Raw genomic sequence first — 19,423 nt, forward strand, 5'->3', positions numbered from 1 at the left:
AACTTGGTTTATTACTGTTATTATTACTTTGGTTCGGTATAGCGGTGCGCACAACGGGTTTTGCGGGGGAGTAGTGCAGGCGAATGCGTTTTCCCGGCTGCCATTTACCGTGCTGCTATAGCACGAAAACCGTCGGTACCAATTAACGGTCGGAAGTTAAATTTAGTGCGCCCGTTTTGCTGTTGCAAACAGACGTTGCAGCACAACACAGCTGCCTGTCGTGGGGGAGGAAGAGTAGTCGATGCGTTCGATCAAAGTGTGTGCTTTCATTAATGTAATATCCAAGTAGGTCGTGCGTTTGGGAAGATGTTGAAATTGAACCATACGTTTGTCGCAATTGAAGACCGTAAGGGAAATTAGTTTGCAGCGAAGCATAAAGACGAAAAATGGACTAACGTTCAATAAACTTTCAATAATTGTACAAATTTTAAAGAAAATTCACAAATAGAATAATAGTTAGCAAGTTAAAACTTCCAATTCGCTGTGGTTAAGAAACCCTGCGGACGGGAAACATGTTTACTAATTCAATGAAACAGCTTGACCATACACAAAAAGCAAATCGTAACATTTTAATTATAGAAGCAAGTTGTTGTTTTTTTTGTTGGCAACAGTTTGTACAAAGAAACTCCTTCATAAAAGCTTTCCTTTATACCGGGGCTGGCCTTTATCGCCAGCAGCCAAAATAATGCAAATTATGTCCATTCCCGTTTCGTTTAAGGCTGTCCGAGGTTTTCCCCCTTTTTTTTTTGTTTATTGGCAAAACGGCCCACCAGTTCCCTTTTATACTTTGCTGTACCTTTTGCGAACCTGAAGGCTTATCAATATTAATGCTAAGCCCATTCATTCATCAAGCTATTGACCCGCACCAGAACGGCCAATAGCGGTGGCGTTGTGTGCAGTGTGGGTAGCTTAAAAGTTCATTTCAAAAACATACGCGCACTTCCGCTACCGCCCCCCCTCCAGTCGGAAAACTGAAGCAAAACACCAGCGAACAGACAACGAAGAAGGGAGAGAAAAAAACCCCGACTTTTCATACTGGGTGGGTGTAACAATTTGTGAAGGTAGAAGTAGCAAACAAAAAAAAATGGAAGAAAGCAAAACTTTGCTCGATACTAATTTTCCCACCCGCACACGGAAAGGCCACTGTGCGTGAGTGTCGTGAATCGGTGGTAGCATTGTTTTTATTTCGCTGCTTCTGTGCCTGTTACAGTAGCTCCGTTCTCACGACGCTGAAAGCATTAATCAGTTTTTGCATGATGAGAATGTAATATATTGCTCGGGGTGCTACAAGCTGCCCACATACACACACACACACACCGATACACAAACCCCTCCGAACAGGAGGAGCGCGAGGGAGCGAAAGCAGTGACTCGATAATTTGAAAACCACCGGTAACAAAGTGGATTTTTATGGGTAAAAGGGTAATTTGTTAACCATTTTGTAGTGATTCTCTTTTTTTCTCCGTGTTTTCGCTTTTAACTTTCGGAAGTTTCGGAGAGTGTAGCATAATGCAGATGAATACAAGGCGATGGCGTGTGGCAGGAACAGCAGGAACCGCGTGCACGTGAACACAATAATGAGGACGCATATTGTGGAGAGAAAACTGGGTAGTGAAAAATAAGATAAAACACCATTGATTGAGTTGCTCGTTTAGCGTGATGAGAAGAAAAGCGGCAGTTTGCAATGAAAATATCGAATAACTACTGAATTTATTTTTTTAAATAAATGACCAGGCGTCTCCATCAACGTGGTCTCCATCAACAACCAGGCGTCTCCATCGATCTCGCTTCCATAAACAACCAGGCGTCTCCATCGAAAAAGTTGACAACAGCGACCAGGCGTCTCCATCATGTGTAACACGTGCCGCTTAGCGGTGTAATAATTTTTACGCACTATTTCGATAAGATTTGTTTTTTTTGCTCTCACTCAAAGTAATTATTCGTTCCCTAATGCTAACCAGAAATGAAGCGATCTGGAAGCACACTGGGCCGGACATTTATTTACACCTCGAATGGTTAATCTGGAATGTCAGCGGAAAACAGCGCCCAAGACCGGCACAAGATAAGGGATGTTTGCTTTTGCACGTGCGCTTGAGCGCTGCACGAAACCTGCCGTCCTGCGGCACACCACCATGCGGCCTAACGCTAATGCAACACGCCCGGGACGATGATAATAACAAGTGATTATGGGTTTCCATCGTACGAAAACCCCGGGTTTGGTTTGCTGCTATTGCGGAAGCTGCGAGTGTCGCGGTAAGAAGATAAATCTAATTTCAACTTCCATTAATAATTTTTTCTCGCTTCATCTTATTCTTCCCTCCCTTCCGATTGCCTAGTGTGTTCAACGGCTCGGAAAACGCCGTAGTAAGGCTTTGGTTTTTGCGGAAAGCGGAGGGCAGGGGGTGAGAAATAAAACAAAAGTTTTTCCTTTATCCACTGTCCAAAACGATGGACACGAGCGGCAAGCCACGGTTGCATTTGTGTCCGCGCCATTCGTTTTGTGTGTCTTGGTTTGTCAAAGAACGCCGGAAGAATTTTCCTCGCAAGAATATACGAACCGGCGGCGGGATGGAGCAGAAAAAACGAAAAGAACATTCCATTTCGGTTTTCATTTCCACGCTGGTCCATTTTTCTGTTGTCCCGCATGTTTTTGGCTTACCTTCTTGGAGGGTTTGTGTTTCATGATATTAAAATTATGCCCGTTGTTCTGGGATGGGTCTGGCACGCGGTGAGGTTCAATCCCGTGGATTCAAGGTAAACCACCACCGCCTGGGTAGTAATATCAATTTGGCGAATCTTGAACGGTTGTTAAAAAAAAGCCACCTTTGATTTTTTGTTTTGCTCGGTTGTTGGCTGGACGCCATTCCTTGAAGGGCCCAGCAACAACCGTGACATGGATATCGTGCCAAATTAAATTAAGGATACTGCCACCGAATGAGGGGTTTTCTGTTTGTTTTTTTTTTTTTATTTTAATTTTAAGAAACAAGTACGATCTTTTGTGATCTTAATTCATTTTGCCACACAGCACGGAAACGGGGTCCAGCGGGCCAGCTGAGTTCAAAATTTCATCAATATAAAATTAAATTTATTAATCTAAACGCAGATGCAAGCCCCTTTTTCGGCGGACTTAGGGACGGGAAGTGGAAATTAAAATTCGGTCCGGCAAACAATCGCAACATTCAATGCGGGTTGTTGTTGTGTGTGCAAAGCAGCTAAACCCGAACGGTGGTGATAGTATTGCTGCGTCTCATGAATGTGTACATAATTTAAAACACCCACACCAACGGTAACGAGAAGAGTAAATAGCATGACCGTACTCCTGCTGTTTTTCGTTCATCATCATCATCATCGTCGTCGTCGTCGTCAACATCATCTTACAGTATTCCTTTCATTTGCACAAACATCCAACATGCCTCTTTCGTCTTCGTTCTATCCTTTTCCTCCCTTTACAACGCTTCGAGTTTCGTAACGGTTAGTCAGTCGTGACATTTTTTAATCAAAAGAGAAAAAGCGGTCATACAAAAAAAGCAACAACAAGAACACTTGGCCAACATTCGTACGGAAGCGTAGAATTTGGGATATGGAAAAGAAGAAACGTATCCACTAAGAAAATCCTTACACACAGCACCATCACCATCAGCAGAACGGGTGTAGGGCACAAAACAAAATGGCTAACGAAAAGGAAAAGAACGAACGCAGCATAAAATCCGGAACATGGAAAACAGGCGCCCGTGCAGAGCGAAAGCGATGTAATGTTTGATTTTCATTCGGGTATCCTTTTTATTTGCCCTTTTTTATTTGCCCCCCCCCCCCCCCCCACGCACTATCCCCTCCGGGTAGGCAACTCGACAGGCAGAGTAGGCCCGCGTGACCTTCAACTCGTCGGTACCTTTCGTTTTGATTGGAGCTTTTCCATCATTCGGATGCTGGCCGCGTGTGCTTACCGGCGGGGGGGCTTATTGCATTGCAAAAAGCCGCTTGAAAGGTGAACCATGTTACGCCGAGTCTTGTTCATTGAACCCGGACGAATTACCATCGATCTTAACCATTAATCCCCTACTGCTGCTTCTTTTAAACCGTCAAATTGAAACTCAATGCGCAGTGAGATCGTTTCGGGGTGGGTTTTCTACGGATGGAAAAATTGTTCCCACTGGCTTCCTCTTCACGGTTTGGTGCCGTTGTCAGAAAATCCATTCTCGGCCTTTCTGTCATCAACGCCATCACTCCAGATCAATTAGGATTTTCCATGCCTTCTTTGTCCATGTGGACGACCTAAAAGGACTTTACAGGCTGGGTAAACCGGTGTCATTCTCATGACGTGACCAACCCACCTCAGTCTAGCTACGGTGAGTTTCTCGTACAGCTCATAGAGCTTGTCATTGTCTCATTGTGTCCTTCCACACACACACGGGCCCAAAAATATTTCTGAGCATTTTCCGCGACTAAAAGAATCTCATCAGCTTTGGACAATGTCCATATCTCTGAGGCGTATGTGAGTACTGGAACTATATAAGTTCTAAATAGTCCCAGCTCAATGTCAAGTCAATGATGAGATGGAAAGAGTGGAGCTGTTCCTCCGCCATCTTCTCCAAGATCTACCGCATGGTAAAGTTCTGATCAGTGGTTGACAAGATGATCTTGTAGTGTAAGGGAGAATATCTTGTAGGCAGTATTCAACTCCGTAATACCCCTGTAATTGCGACATTTTAGTGTATTTCTATGGTAGATGATACCATGGCGGCCCGTTGGAATGATGGTACCGGCGCGGATCGGACCAAAATCGCATCCGGATCAATCTCTTGTAGGCAGGACTGACCTCTTGAGGTTGTTGTGCCGATAAGAAAGATGATACTAATATTTACAATCACAAGGCTTCCATTCACTATCCCATACCTCAGTAAGAATTGGATAAATAATTCACAATTTCGCTTAATAGTGCTGCATCTCCATTTTTGATCAGTTCGACTACTAATACATCGGTGTCAGGTATCTTATTATTCCTCAGCGGACCCCGAAAAATTACCCAATAGATTCCCGTTTTCAAACTTTACAAAACAAGCCAATTGTGTCATGCGGCATGCATACCTTAAGGCGCCATTTCTAAAGCCACTCGATCAATTACGTCTGTATGTATGCAATATTTACTTCCGTAAGCTCTATTTAATCCGCGTTTTAACTAATTCACCGCGCCGAATAGAAACGAACTTTAAAGCGCTCATCCCGTAAACAATTATGAATGTTTGTGCCATGTTTGTGCGGAGGGGTGAATAAATTACCATTCACGCATGCCATCGGCGGTCATTGTTCGCTTTAGAGACAATTTCCCTCGCGGGGTGTGGCACACCTCGGTTTCACTTAGCTTGGTAAAACAACCAACGAAAAAAAAAAGGACATGTAACCCACCACTAGTGTCCTTTCAAATTAATCCATTCGTAGAATTGGGGATTCTATGTGTGTGTGTGTGTGTGTGTGGTTTTTTTCGTTTTTCTTACGCACACATATAAACATGAGTGCACACGCTGCGAAAGCCACAGCGCGAACGGAAGTAACGCCGAAACTGTGCACAATTTATCAATCAAATAAATCATCCACGTGCGTACGGCCCCGTGCAGGGGTCACCCTTTTTTTGGGAGGTCGGTTTTATTTTTGATGAATATTGCTAATAAAGCGAACTCGGGGGGGGGGGGGGGGGGGGAGGGGGGTGTGATGGCAGCAAAAAGGGAAATGAAGGTGAGAGAAAATGTGCGAAAGAGAGAGCTAATACGAGCGGTTGATTTATTGAACGTTCTCTATTCGCCTGTGACAGATCTGCTTTGTCCAGCTGTCAACTGTTCGTTTTTATTTGTTCCTTGATGCGTTTTTGCTTCCCTTCTTCCGTTGTCCTGCTCAGTTTGCCATTGCGCTGTCTCTGTCAACGACGCGAAGTGATGATTAATTGACTAAAGTGCCGCAAAATGCTGACTGGTACTGGTTGGGGTTTGTGTTTTGTTTTTCGCTCGGATGCACCGAGCACTATTGTTTAATTGTTTAAAGGTGGAATTTTTGGTGTGACGTCGAGTCGGTAATTTTGAACAACACCCAATCCCTAAATTGCCCCGTTCTTCGGGATGATGTCAATTTTGAGCCTGCAGTAAGTGAGCGCGGGTTCAAAAACTGATAACACTTTCACTGGCCCTGCACAGCAGGTGCACAGGGGATGCCCCCCGGGGGTGGTGGAGGGGGGGGGGAGTTAGAGGTAACACACCCTGACATACATTCACCTGTATGCCACCGTTCGTGGAAGACAGCAGGTACCTCCCCTGTGGTTTGTGCTCCCGGTCCCGGGTATCATCAAACCCTGCCCTCCCATTCATCGCCCGGGTCGACTTCAGACATCCCAACCCAGAGAAGCAACCCTGCCGCCGTGCGCGTTGTTTTACACCTACAGCAGCGAACCCGCGACATGATCTCACGAGGTTTTTTGCACGAGCGCGCGCGCATTTTGAGGTGTGTTAGCCTACGGGGAATTCGGCGTGACAGTCTCGGTTAGACGTCAGACGCCAGAATAGAGACTGGCACCGGGCACGCGGTGTGCGCTGAGGGTTTTTGGGGATAGTATAAATGGGACCGCAACGCACCCGAGTTCGTCTATCGTTCCGCGAACGGTGCGGTGTACGTACGCGTCCTGTAAGATGGATTCACGCTCCGTGAGCAATTTCGAGCTGAAAGCAATCAATGCCTGGGATAAGCGTAATTTTACGCGCGGCATTAAAAGTTTATTTCTGGAGTACTGCTCCAACAGTACGGTGCACGGTGTGAAGTACTTTGGCTGCAAGCGACGAACCCTGTTCGAGAAGTAGAGTTGTCTGGTGGCAAGTGCGAGTGCGGAACGCGGATGGAATAATTATGCCGTTGTGGTGTGTGTTTCTTGCAGGATTTGGTGGATCGCAACCTTCCTGCTGTCGGTGTACGGTTGCGGCCGGCTGATCCAGAACATCTATCGCAAATGGGACCAGACGCCGGTGATTGTGAGCTTCGCGGAAAAGTCCACCCCGGTGTGGCAGATCCCGTTCCCGGCCGTTACGATCTGTCCGGAAACGAAGGCGCTCGGCGCGTACCTTAACTTCACCGACATGTACTTTCAGATGAACGAAACCTACCGCGAACAACTAGCGAACGAAACGTAAAGAGCGCCATCTCAATCCAGCTGTCTTGCGTCCTGTGTCGCGTTTGTGTGGGTGATCTTTGTTTGTTTTCTTCTCCCTCCTCGTTTTAGTTACGATCGGTTCCGTGCGGTTGCGCAGGTATGCGATGCGCACATTCTCAACGGTGTCAGCTTGAATCAGACGACCGACCCGTACTGCGTCGATCTGCTCCGGAACGTCTCGATGCCGCTCGACAAGGCACTGTTCTTCTGCAAATGGCGCAACGAGGGTGGAGCTTGCGGCGAATTCTTCACAGAAACAATTACCGAAGAAGGTATCTGTTTCACGTTCAACGCCCAGTCCGCCGGGGAGATGTTAAGGATAGACGAGCTGCACGATGACTATGAGTACATATCGGAGAAAAGGGAATCGCCGCTGTGGTCGCTCGAGCAGGGTTACGCAGAAAATACGGATATCGATACGTACCCGGTGCGGGTACTGGGGGCCGGTGCGAGGGCCGGTCTCTACGTGTTGCTGAATCTGTATGAGCAAGATACGGACTTTATCTGTCGCGTAAGATGCAAGTCCCCATGGGAGAGAGAGAGAGAGAGAGTGGAGTGCAGATATTAATGTTCTCCAATTTTCTTCTTGATGTCTTAAAGGGGCCTGTTCAAGGATTTAAGATCTTGCTTCACCCGTCGAGTGAATATCCGCAGGTATCGAAGCAGTACTACCGGGTACCGCTCCACCAGGAGGTGATCATATCAGTCAAACCGCAGATGATTACCACCTCGGATGGATTACGCGATTACACACCGGAACGGTAAGGCGGTTGCAATATCCCTCTATGTCCAAAGGCTAACCCTTTTTTGTTGGGGGATCTCACCTCCAGACGACAGTGCTTCTTCAACCACGAACGTCACCTGAAGTACTTCAAGGTGTACACGCAGCAAAACTGCGAGCTGGAGTGCATCACCAACTACACGCTGCAACGGTGCGACTGCGTCAAGTTCTCCATGCCGCGGAACGCACGGACGGAGGTGTGCGGCGCTAGCAAGATCCAGTGCTACAACGAGGCGGAGGACGAACTGCTGGAGGAGGACGTCAAGTACATCGGCGACAAATCGCACGACTATCGCGCAAAGTGTAACTGTCTGCCGGCCTGCACCTCGGTGCAGTACGATGCCGAAATCTCGCAGGCCGATCTCGACTGGAAGAGCATGTTTGCTGCGTACCGGCAACCGCCCGATGCGGAAAACAAAGGTGTACAGTTTGCCCGGCTGTCGATCTACTTCAAGGAGGCACAGTTTATCACGTCGCGGCGCAGCGAAATGTACGGCGTGAACGATTTCCTCGCCAACTGTGGCGGTTTGCTGGGGCTGTTTATGGGCGTGAGTTTGCTCAGCCTGGCCGAGCTGATCTACTTCTGCTCGATACGCCCGTTCACCATACTGCGTGCTTATCGGGCGAAGAGACGCGAGTCGAACGTCTTCTTCGAACCACCGCCGATAGTGGAAAAAGCAAAGGACTTCTAGTTCTAGGGACGATCGTAACAGAATGTGAAACAACCAATCGCGCAGCTGCTGACGAGTGTTTCTCGTGAGTAAATAAAATGTTTGAAATCTTCTCTGCTTCTACAATCATTTGTGCTTGTTTTGTTCACCGTCACCATCGCTGCACAAAGCGTTCATTATCTACCACTACACACCCCCTGTTGGCAGGTGGTGTTCTACCATCAGCATCAACGTGGATGAACATTCTTCAGCCTGAAATTGATGAATCTGTTCGAAAAGTTGGTTGCAAACCAAATCCGACCGAAAGCGTTCGAACGAAATGCTGAAATTGAATCAGCACCATCACGCTGGTCCCGCTCCCTTCCACACCAACCGGGCATCACGGGGAAACGCACCATCATTGCACCTTAATTTTGCAGCGACCCGAAGGGGGTCCGAACACGGGTAAACCACGGCGGAATGCTGGGGGGGGGGGGTTTGAATTCGAAAATTGCAACTGCTCTTATCTAATTTATATGCAAATGAAAAAGCATTTTGTGGCTTCGCAGGTGACCTGCCGGTGGTGCTGGCACCACATTTCGGAAAAGAAAGCCACCACCACCATCACCCTGATGATCTTTTGCACGTGTTGGGTGGATGCATTATACAATGAAAGCTGCTTTGGGTGGGGGGGTTGAGGGCTTGGGAGCCAAATGAAAGCGGACCATTCGAGCAAAGACAATCTCCACAGCCCGGGCAAACGGCATCGTTCGTCTTCGTCTTCTGGTGGTACGGCGGGCACATATTGGTCTTAAAGGAACGCGAGCGTCTTCCACTTCGCAGAACAGAAGATGCAAAATTTGATCGACACTTTTGAAACTTTTCTGCCCTAGATTTGTTCTCTCTTGCGCAGCGCAACGAAACGAGTTGCAACTAGAGAAGCAACCAATATAACCGATAGCACCTTCTTCGATCTAGGTCGATTCGACCGATTCGGGGTATCACACAAGACGTCGCCCTCACACACACACACACAGACCCACACAAACCGGGAGGAAAAAAGGGAATTTATTTTCATTATAATTATATTATCTCTTAAAGTGCCCTTTTCATTGTACGTTCATGCTTGCCCGAAGTGGAAATCCACCTACTTGGATGATTGCAACCTACCGTGGATCACAAAGTAGATGCGCACGATAGAATCGTTCCTCTTCGTACCCTCTTTTGTGTGACAGCTGAACACATCCTTCCCAAACCGGATGAAAGACGAAGCTTAGTGAGCGTTTGCTTAGTGCACTGTACAAAGCGATTGAATGGTGAACCTCACTCAGCAGATAGGAAATAGAGAGTTGTTCAGGGGTAGGAAAACACTTGTCATCACTGCAATGACCATCATCATCATCATCATCAACCGCAACCGTACGGGAGTCAAATCAAGGACGGCCGGTCCGACACAGGTCAGGTGTGTGGCTTCGTTTCGGAAAAACACCAAAATAACATTAATTCGTCCTGTTTACCGAATCTACGCTTCACGAACCCGCATGGTGCTCCCTTGAGGGTCTCTCTTCCCCCGCTGGAGGAGAAGGTGGAGTAAGCTGTCAATTTCCAAAGAAGCACCCAACGGTAGTACGCTCTCGAGCGGGTCTCGGTCCGTTCGTGTCCACTGTGGTGGCGCTACTTTCTGCGTGCCATAACAATGACATCATAGACGTAGACGAACCCGCCAGGAAAACGAGATGTATGTTGTACCAACACAGAGGTCACCCACACCCCGCACCGGTACCGGAGTACAAGCACCGGTACATACGTATCAGTTCCGGTGAATGGGGTATTCAGCCAACGTACTGCTTGAATCCGTTACCTTTCATCCGTTTAATGACTCTTCCGGAAAGATCACACATGTTTCCACCGGGAGGGGGGAGGGTGGTCCAGGAAAGAACGGGACGGTGCGGCACGTGTTGTTTGTACGATTGTTTGCCCCCACAACACGGGTAGGAAAAAAGGGACACCATCGCATCTTGCCATTCCGATTGTGGGTGGTTTCATTTTGCGACAAACGACAAACAAACAAACGCCCACGACGGATGCATCTTTCGGGTTGGGTTTTGGGTACAACCGGGACCTGGGAATTGCACTCCCACACACATATACATGCTCAAGCAAAAGAAGGAGATACAGAATGGGGAGCCAAATCCCTTTAGGGAGATGCACGTAACCGTAAACGTACCGATCTCTCGTTTCCCTTGTGGAGGTAGCAATGCTAAAAGAATTCCACCCAAGGGTTGTTGGCAGGGTGGTCTGAGGGTGGTTTCAATCATGACGTAACGCTTAAATTTATATTTTTTCAACGCTCGATTGACTTGCTAAATCGATGCTGATAATTTGTAACGGTGTTGGGACCTCACCTTCAATCTCTATAGCGAGAGTCATAGAACGATCGAGAGTTTTCAGCCAGTCTCAATATATTTCATTAATATTTCATCAGATTAACTAAACCCAGACCAGGTTCTTGATGAGGCAGTCATCTTCCAGAATACACGTAGCCATATCCCCAATCACTATAAATACCAAACGTAGGAACATTGTCCCAGTCGCTGTTCAACAACCGCAAAAGAAGCTCGTTTGAGAGATTATACTACATAATACCTACGCAAATCAATGTCATCCATTAATAACAAGATTTCAAGCTTGAACAGCACTAGCTGCCATTCTTTTAGGCGACTTGTCTACTGTTGAAGTAGTTCGTGACAATATCCACAAGTAGCTCTTCGCCATTTCGTCAGTTTCACCGATCTCCCGATGAAGTCACTTGGTCCTTGGTATTCTTATTTGGTATCTCAAACATTATTGTCGACGCACTTTTTATTGGGGAAAAACATGATTAAAGTGGATTGATTAGCACTGTGGAACTCGGCACCATTAAAATAAACTATTTGTAGCTGGTATGCTGACTTCGAACACCGTCATACAAGCATCAATCATGATGCCGCACGTTCTAGTTGTCGAAAATCGATCATTGTTCCGAGAATAAGCGTCCAAACACTTAAAGATATTGAATGAAGAGCTGATGAATGATGAAAACTGAAGTTCTATGAAATAGCTGATACTTTGGACGTATGTAAAGGCAATGAATTTACAATTTTGAACAACAATTTGAACATTTACCAGTAAATTTGAGAAAATGAATACCTCAATGGCTCACAACGCACGAGGATTCTGAGACTGTTAAGAGTTCTTCAAGCGCAATATGAGACAACTTGTGACAATGGATGGGTATTGAATCGACTATTACCCACTTGAATCTAAAAATCCAGCTCTTAGTGGATATTATTTGGTATGAAGACCGAGACCTTTTCACCTTCACCTTTTAATATCAACAGATGGATAAATGTTAAGAAAATGGAAATAAATAAAAAAAATCCCTAAATTACGTTAATTTTTCATAAATAAAGGATGAGGTGGGAATTTAAGTTTTATTTTATTGCACGTCAAGTAACAAAAAGTTGATCCCTACCTGCCCACTATGTAACAAATCGTAAATCGTTGCTACTAACCTCGCATCAGCGTTACGTAATAAATGGATGTTCCCTAAGTTGTCCCTAACTTTCACATGCGTGGTTTGCTGGAGTGGTAAAGTGCTACGCATTCATTCGGCATGTTGTTTGAGGGGTTTTCGGAACGATGAGTCACTTGCAAAATGGTTGGCTCTTTGCTGGAACAAATCCTTGCCAGGGGCAAAGATGAATCCTTCGCCTGGAACGGGACACAACCGTTCGGAGCACTTTGTAACCCGGAAATGTAGAATCTATCGATTGTCGAACGCAATTGGCAAATGTGCTTTTATTGTGCTGGTTGAATAAGGTCGTACTGGCGGTCACTCTTGACCATCATGAGCGACCATAAGGATGCGATGATGATGATGATGATGATGATGATGACAATGGTAATGTGTTTCCTGGGGGTGCAGTGGTTTCGGGGCAGTTCAATTTTACGCTAAAACACGTACAAAAGGTAGACATTTTGCGACATTGGGACAAGATTTATTTCTGCACCGAGAACATACTTTGCCCCCCCACCGGTACACCGTACGGTCTTCATTGGAGAACCGTTTACAATTAGCTACCGAAATGGGTTTCTGGTATGGCCACCGATACGTGATCTGCCTGTAGGATAGAGAGGCACCTCGATACATCATTACTTTATTGCCACTTTGTGCAACGATCTAACGCTACCTGAAGCGGCCGAACATCCTTGAGAAAGGTGGTACGGTGCCGTGATTTAGTGCGATGCATAAACAAATAAAAGCTCGACCCAATAAACAAAAACCTCCGAACCACTGGTGGCCGAAGTATCAACAAGTAAAGCCGGTTCGGTTACACTATTTCGCTCTGCTCCGCCTCACTTCTTCGGGGTGACGTCTGAGAAGCAGGGGAATTTACTGGAAAGGGGAAGATAGCGAGAACTTTTCTGCCCGCAAGCCACGAACAGAACGAAGGATGCGACGGTAGACATTCATCTCGAGCCGGCCGTGTTTTCGTGCCGGCCGCTGAAGAACATATTTATGGACCAGCACTAAAGCGAACTGTTTCGCCAGCGAATCGAACATTAAGTGAGGTTATAAGGTGTACAATCTCGCTCGTATCAGTTGTTTGCGATAAACACGTGCTTTGGAGGTTTGGCTGTCGTCTTGCACGGAATGGTTAGATTACTAGCTTCATAAAAATCGCCCTCCTTCCGCAGCACTCACTACTTCAGCTGCCCGAAGTTATCCTTTGCTTTGGTGCAACACGCAACTCCCAAACGGAATTTGGGACAGGTGTGTTAGGTTATGTTTCGCACAATGAAAGCTTCCTTGCGTGTGTGCTTTTGTTGTTCTCATTTGGCTTCCACTCAAACCCTTTCCCCACCACCATCCCGCCATCCGCTTCGCTTTTCACACATCCGCCCACATCCGGCGCTCCGGGGGAGGGAGAATGCTAATTAAGTACACCAACATTCAATTACATATTACAGCGCTGCCGTGTCTTTCCGGTGGTTCCTGTGCGGAGTGCCCTCCCCCCCCCCCCCCTCGCTCTGCATCGTATCCGGACCGAACACGGAAACTTTTTTTTTGCGTTGCTTACCGTAGCACGCTTAATTGCACCCAATTGCTTCGCCTCGTGCCGTGCTTTCGATACTGTTTGCTTGATACTGCTTCCGGTTCGGATTGTGGTCGGCCGAATCCACCGAACACACTGCTTAAGGGGACGAAAGCGTACGGTGAAAGTTAAAATTACAACGAATAATTTTGGCCTTTGAATTGGACTCTTTGTGTGTGTGTGTTTTAAATTCTTGATTGGATCATTCGCTGTTGTTGGGTTGTTATTTTCCATAGCAAAAAAAAACAACAGATGGAAAAGGCAACAACAATAAAAACAACTGCAAAAAAACGGATGGTGTTTGTTTATTTTATTTTAAACTCTTTTTTGTGCTTTGTTTCAGTGCGCAATCTGTTTTTCCCGGGGCTTTCAGCAAACTTGCTCATGCAAACAGATTGGAAATTGTTTCTCGCCGTGTTTACATAGGTGAGTTCGAAGCGCCAATCATAGTAGTGGCCTGCTTATGTTTGTTAGTACATTTGTGGTACTAAAAATATCTGTTTGTAGTATGGTTGTTGTACTAAAAATATAAATTAGTAAATCAATTGTATTTATATTGGAACGCCGATTATCCGGGAGCTATTAAACCGGGTGTCCGATTATCCGGCGAGCTCAGAAATGACAGTTTAAAAAGGGATTTGACATATAACTTGCCATTGACCATTGACAGACGAAATTAAAAGACTAATTGTTTAACACGTTGAGTGCCATGTCAAAAACGTTGAAGATGGCCAAAATGACGGTTAATCAGAAGTTCCACGGTTAATAGGAAAATTGCTTCTCACAGTGTTTACACAGGAGAGTTCAAAGTGTCAATCGTAGTATGCATGAATGACTATCGTTTAGTATATTTGTTGTACTAAAATGAAAAATAAGAGCGGAAATTGTTCTCGTAAATATTTTACAACAATTCGCGTTAAATAAAATGTTGGAAATAAAAAAGCATTTTTTAAACCCCTTTTCTAGTTCAGCAAAACTAAACAACGTGAAAAGTAACAACAATAAGCGAAGAGCTCAAAATGAAAACCTCAAAAGAACCCCGTTTATGTCAACTTTTTTGTTACCCTATCGCACGCCAAACGATTGATGGAGCCTTCATACAATGCAAGTTCGTTACCACAAAGTGACCCACTGTACAACTGTTTCTTCACCTTCGGCATTGAATAGAGAATGCCCTCATCCCCCGTTTGGCTGGATGTCACCCGTACAGCCACGGCATCACGATACCGCGGACGACTTAAGGACGACAACGAAAAAAAAAAAGTGATGAAGGTTGCTGTTGCTGACTTGTACTACGATTCGATGCCACTTGCCGCCCTATAATGCGCCAATCCATGTCTGCCAGCCGTCGGGTTTCGGGAAGGGGAGCGTTTGTATGTTTTATTGGTCTGTGACATGAATGCCAGAGGGGCTCGATTGGGTTGGGTCGCACGCCCAGCTAATAATAAGGCAGTAATGATGGTGATTGGAGGTGACTAGCACGGTGACTAGCACCAGTGTATATATGTGTACAACGTCCCCCCTTCTTTAGTCACCGCACCAGGTCGGGTTCCGTCCAACTCCGTCGCCGGAAGACGGAAAACGAAACCAGCGCACCAATAAACCAGCGCGCGGTCCCCATATCGAATGGCTTTCGCGTGTTTCCGGTGCCGGTTTTGTGTGAGTTTGGCATCGCGTTGTACTTTTCAATGTTTACAGAAATGCAATTCCGGTGCAAAAAAAGGGGGAGAGCGCCTGCCAGGGGGACATGGATGGGATTTGCTAGGCTTTAATTTAAACTTATTTAATCGACTTTGATTCACGTCGCCGGCGATACACCGTCACGATTGAGGCTTTCAATGGGAGAAACAAACATGTTTCGACTACAGGTTTGTTGTACAATTTCGAGGAATTTCTATAATTATCTATCGCGATGAAGTTACTAAACAAGTTCCTGGTAGTAAGCGGCATTCTTGTAGATGTCTACCGTAGCTGAGACAGAAGTGCAAGCAACCGAGACACCCTTTGGCGCTCATTGAAGCGTGATCCATTCGTGGAAGTTACGCCAATTTTAAAATCAATTGTGGATTAAGTTACTACACAAGTTCTTGATAATAAGAGACCTACTCGAATACCTGTCTTTAGCAATGACAGACACTCAGATTCATCACTGAGTGTGCCATTCGAGAAAATTAGACCAAACTTCCACATCAATCTTGCCAGTACTTACATGTCTTCGTTTTCTCGCCGTGCACGCTGCCAAGTTGCCCGACGGTGAGCAGCACTAGAAGCAGCGCCACCCAAACAGTGCCCAGCTGCATCCAACGATACGGCCATGATCTCCCCCGTTGCGATGGTGCTGCTGTTCGCTCCGCTCGAGCGGATGACGGTGGTGGTCTCCCGGGACCACAGGACGTCACTTCTGACGTCGCCGCCATATTGTGTGTGTTTTTTGACGTTTGGAGTCTCCCACCCCTCCCGTCACTGGCTCACTGACTTACTGCACGTTCACTTCGGTGCCGTTTCGCGGTGGCAAACGGTAACACACCTAGAGGATTCATGATTGCACATGCACTTTCAAATGCCAACGAGGGCACATCACAACAATGACACACGCGAAGAAAACTGCACCATTCACCACTGTTTGCACATTGTCTGGTGGTTGTTGTTGTTGTCACCTGTCACTTTAAATGTTTTCTAAAACACTTTTGAGCTATTTTATATGCCTGTGCGCTGGAAGAAAGTTCAAATGAAATAAGTCAATTGTAGGTCAAAAAAGTAACTTTAGTTATTGTTGTGAGTAAATCTGGAAACCATTTATGGGGGGGCTATCTGTCATCAGCCATTTTGAAGGAGCGAAATTTAGACACACGTACACTCTTTTCCTAGGAGATTAATTAATAAGACTTACTTACAATTGTTCTTTTGCTAGGACTTAAAAACTAATTTAATTCTCCGCGTAGCCTCTCCGCACATAGATAAGATAATAAAAGTTAAATCCTTATTATTACGAAGGCCCACAAGAGACTCGAACCACCAACCTCGGTATACCAGACTTAGCGCTGTGTCACTACACCATGAGACACCCGCTTCTTGATCTCCACAAAAACCTCTTCAGCTTGTTCTTCGATCTTTTTTTAGGTTGTATCTGCTTAATTTAACAGAGTGCAATTACGCTTCTAGTTGTACAATCATTTGCACAGCGTAATTTAATATCAAGCAGAGCTATTAAGTGAACAGAAGTTTGCACATGTTTAAAAATAACGAAAACAAAAAATGAAACACACTCATTCGTTGGTTGAGATAATTGCGCAGAGCACAGGTTGAACGCGAAACTCAAACACACCGCCACCAACGCTAATTGGTTTGCTTGGCTTTGTTATCATTCGCTTCACTTTCGGCTGATGCCTGTTTCTATTAGTTCCACTATCAGCCCACTTCCTCCGTTGCTACACACCGCCACAGGTACACAGGGTGCATGGGGTGTTCCAGGGAAGGGGATGAGATCGCAAGCACGCATACACGAAATTTAAAATAAATTGCATGGAAAATTGATTTTCTCCACCACATACTGCTGCTGTGCTTCTTCGTAAAGTTAACTTCACGGTGGGACCTCCAGTGGGTGGTCTCCATTAGATCGGAAACTGGACCCATTTGCACAAACCCACACACACACACATACACATAGCGCTGTATGTGTGTGCGATTGTAGGTGTCCAGGTGAGCCGGTGGATCTGGTAGGCGTCGCTGAATTCAATTAAGTTCCGTTGAAATTGAAATTACTTCTTGCCCATCGGGAGGACACACGCAACAGGGAAACATCCGAATCGGTGATGAAGGTTCACTTCTAGAAGAATCTTTCAATGTTTGTGCTACCGTTTGTAAAAATGGCCTCCCTGCAGGTGCTGCCGTGTCTTCTTGTGGGTGCTGGAGCAAAGGTAGCAAAACATGGTTATGGTTACGTGCGTTGGTTTCACCATCGAGCTAATGAACTGACCAGACACATTCACACACCTACACAACACACACACCTAGTTTAGGTCCCCTGGCGAGAGGAATGAACGTTGTACTTTGGTCCCGTCTCCCGACGGAGATGGATTTTTTTTTCCCATCCACGGCCCCTGGACTCGGGAAATCACGTCGGAACAATAATTCATTCACACGTTGTTTGCTAGAATGTGATTATTAGGAAGCAAATCTGTGCAGGTGACTGCTTGTGGAGCGTTTCTGATTTTTTGTTTCTTATTAGTGAAATACCCCTGGGGGTTTCATTGCGAGGTTTTAAATAAATTTCGACCATCATTCCATCTTCCCCACTGGGTACACCTGGGCAATGTGTGGTTACTGATCTTCAATCCTCAATCTGCCGGTAAATCTGCCTGTAGTTGATTGAATTTTTACTATTCGTTAAATGCCACAGGTATTAAATTTAATTAACAACCGATTACGTTTAATATTTTGGGACTACGGTAATAGAAAAGGACAACGATTTAATTCTGTTGCTGGTCAGTGCTGTCGTTACGTTATTCTATTTGGCATTTTAACGCGTCCGAGAATAAAGTTGGCTTGATCCTGAAACAAAAAGAGAATGAAAGAACAGCTGTTAGATTTATTCACTTTAAAACTAGGAAAATTTTGTATCTTTTAACATGCGCCTGAAGGTATGCAATTATTATACAATATTGTACAGAATGTTCGATATTGCATACTTTCAGGCGCGTTTCTTTCTTTCTAAATTGTACTATATTAGAATACCACTATTCTTACTAAAGTACTAAATAAATAATTACTTGAATTTCACAAAAGAATTTTAACAACATAAGACGGTACCTTCCCATAAATAATGCTAAGCGAGACTCTGCTTGTGTTCCTATTGACCTTACATAAAAAACTAAAAATAAATGAGCTTTCTTGCAACAAACAGAGTGTCACTAACAGTTTTTTTTCTACAAACGAAAGCAAAACTAAATAGTAAGATACTCTCCTGCAGGTCATATACGGCAGAAAATAATTGGAAACTCCTACAAAAACAGTGCAATAATACATTCACGTACTTAGCGTCATTAGTCAGAGAACAATAGAAAAGGCAGCCTCATTTTCTCGCCCGTTTCGTGGGCATGATGGATTCAAACCACAGCCCAGGCCAGAACAATGGAACCCACCGAAGCGATACAGACAAATGGTACCGAATAAAATAATAAAATGGAGCAGACGGAGTGCGCACCCGCCATTTAGCGATGTTTCGTACTGCGGTGGCGTTTGTGGTTCTGGGTCTGGGCTTTTGCTGGAATGAGCTAACCCACTTTCTATTCGCTCCTGCACCCCAAATGGACCTAGTTTACAAATGTGTGCACCAAAGACAGGTTTATGTGGTTCACCTCATTCAATAGCACCGCTCAGTGCGGGCTTCGGGGCCAGTGACGCACCATTACAATCGATAAGCATCCCCATGCCCCGTCTGGAAGGAATCTTCTTTGTAACGGCTGCAAGACGGGTGCCAGAGTTTATAAGACGATATCTGCAAGAGTGCTTGTGTGTGTGTGTGTGTTTGAGTGGTTTCATATCGCACCAGATCGTGCACCACCAGCTCGACTCGCAACAATGTACAACGGGGCACGGGGTTGGGTATGGTTTAACTTTACCATTTTCCGCCTCAACCGAACCGGTCGCGCGACAACATTCAACCTGCC

The 19,423-nt window shown here is 45.6% G+C and overlaps 2 protein-coding genes across 3 annotated transcripts in view; one reads left to right on the forward strand and one right to left on the reverse strand.

Annotated features, from left to right (window-relative positions):
* Window positions 1–16,419, reverse strand: part of LOC128299554 (uncharacterized) — a 54,094-nt gene extending 37,675 nt beyond the window's left edge. For both annotated transcript variants that reach the window (XM_053035556.1, XM_053035555.1), the window contains exon 1: window positions 15,964–16,419. In XM_053035556.1, coding sequence (XP_052891516.1) covers window positions 15,964–16,171 — 208 coding nt within the window. In that variant the 5' untranslated portion in view covers window positions 16,172–16,419. The remainder of the gene's footprint in view (window positions 1–15,963) is intronic.
* LOC128299553 (pickpocket protein 28-like) lies at window positions 6,671–8,658 on the forward strand. Its single transcript, XM_053035553.1, has 5 exons — window positions 6,671–6,834; window positions 6,913–7,161; window positions 7,255–7,696; window positions 7,786–7,946; window positions 8,016–8,658. Exons 1-5 carry the CDS (start codon window positions 6,671–6,673, stop codon window positions 8,656–8,658), a joined length of 1,659 nt encoding a protein of 552 aa, XP_052891513.1.
* Window positions 16,420–19,423: the final 3,004 nt, after the last annotated feature.

This window comes from Anopheles moucheti, chromosome 2 (assembly GCF_943734755.1).
Source record: "Anopheles moucheti chromosome 2, idAnoMoucSN_F20_07, whole genome shotgun sequence".
Taxonomy (NCBI): domain Eukaryota; kingdom Metazoa; phylum Arthropoda; class Insecta; order Diptera; family Culicidae; genus Anopheles; species Anopheles moucheti.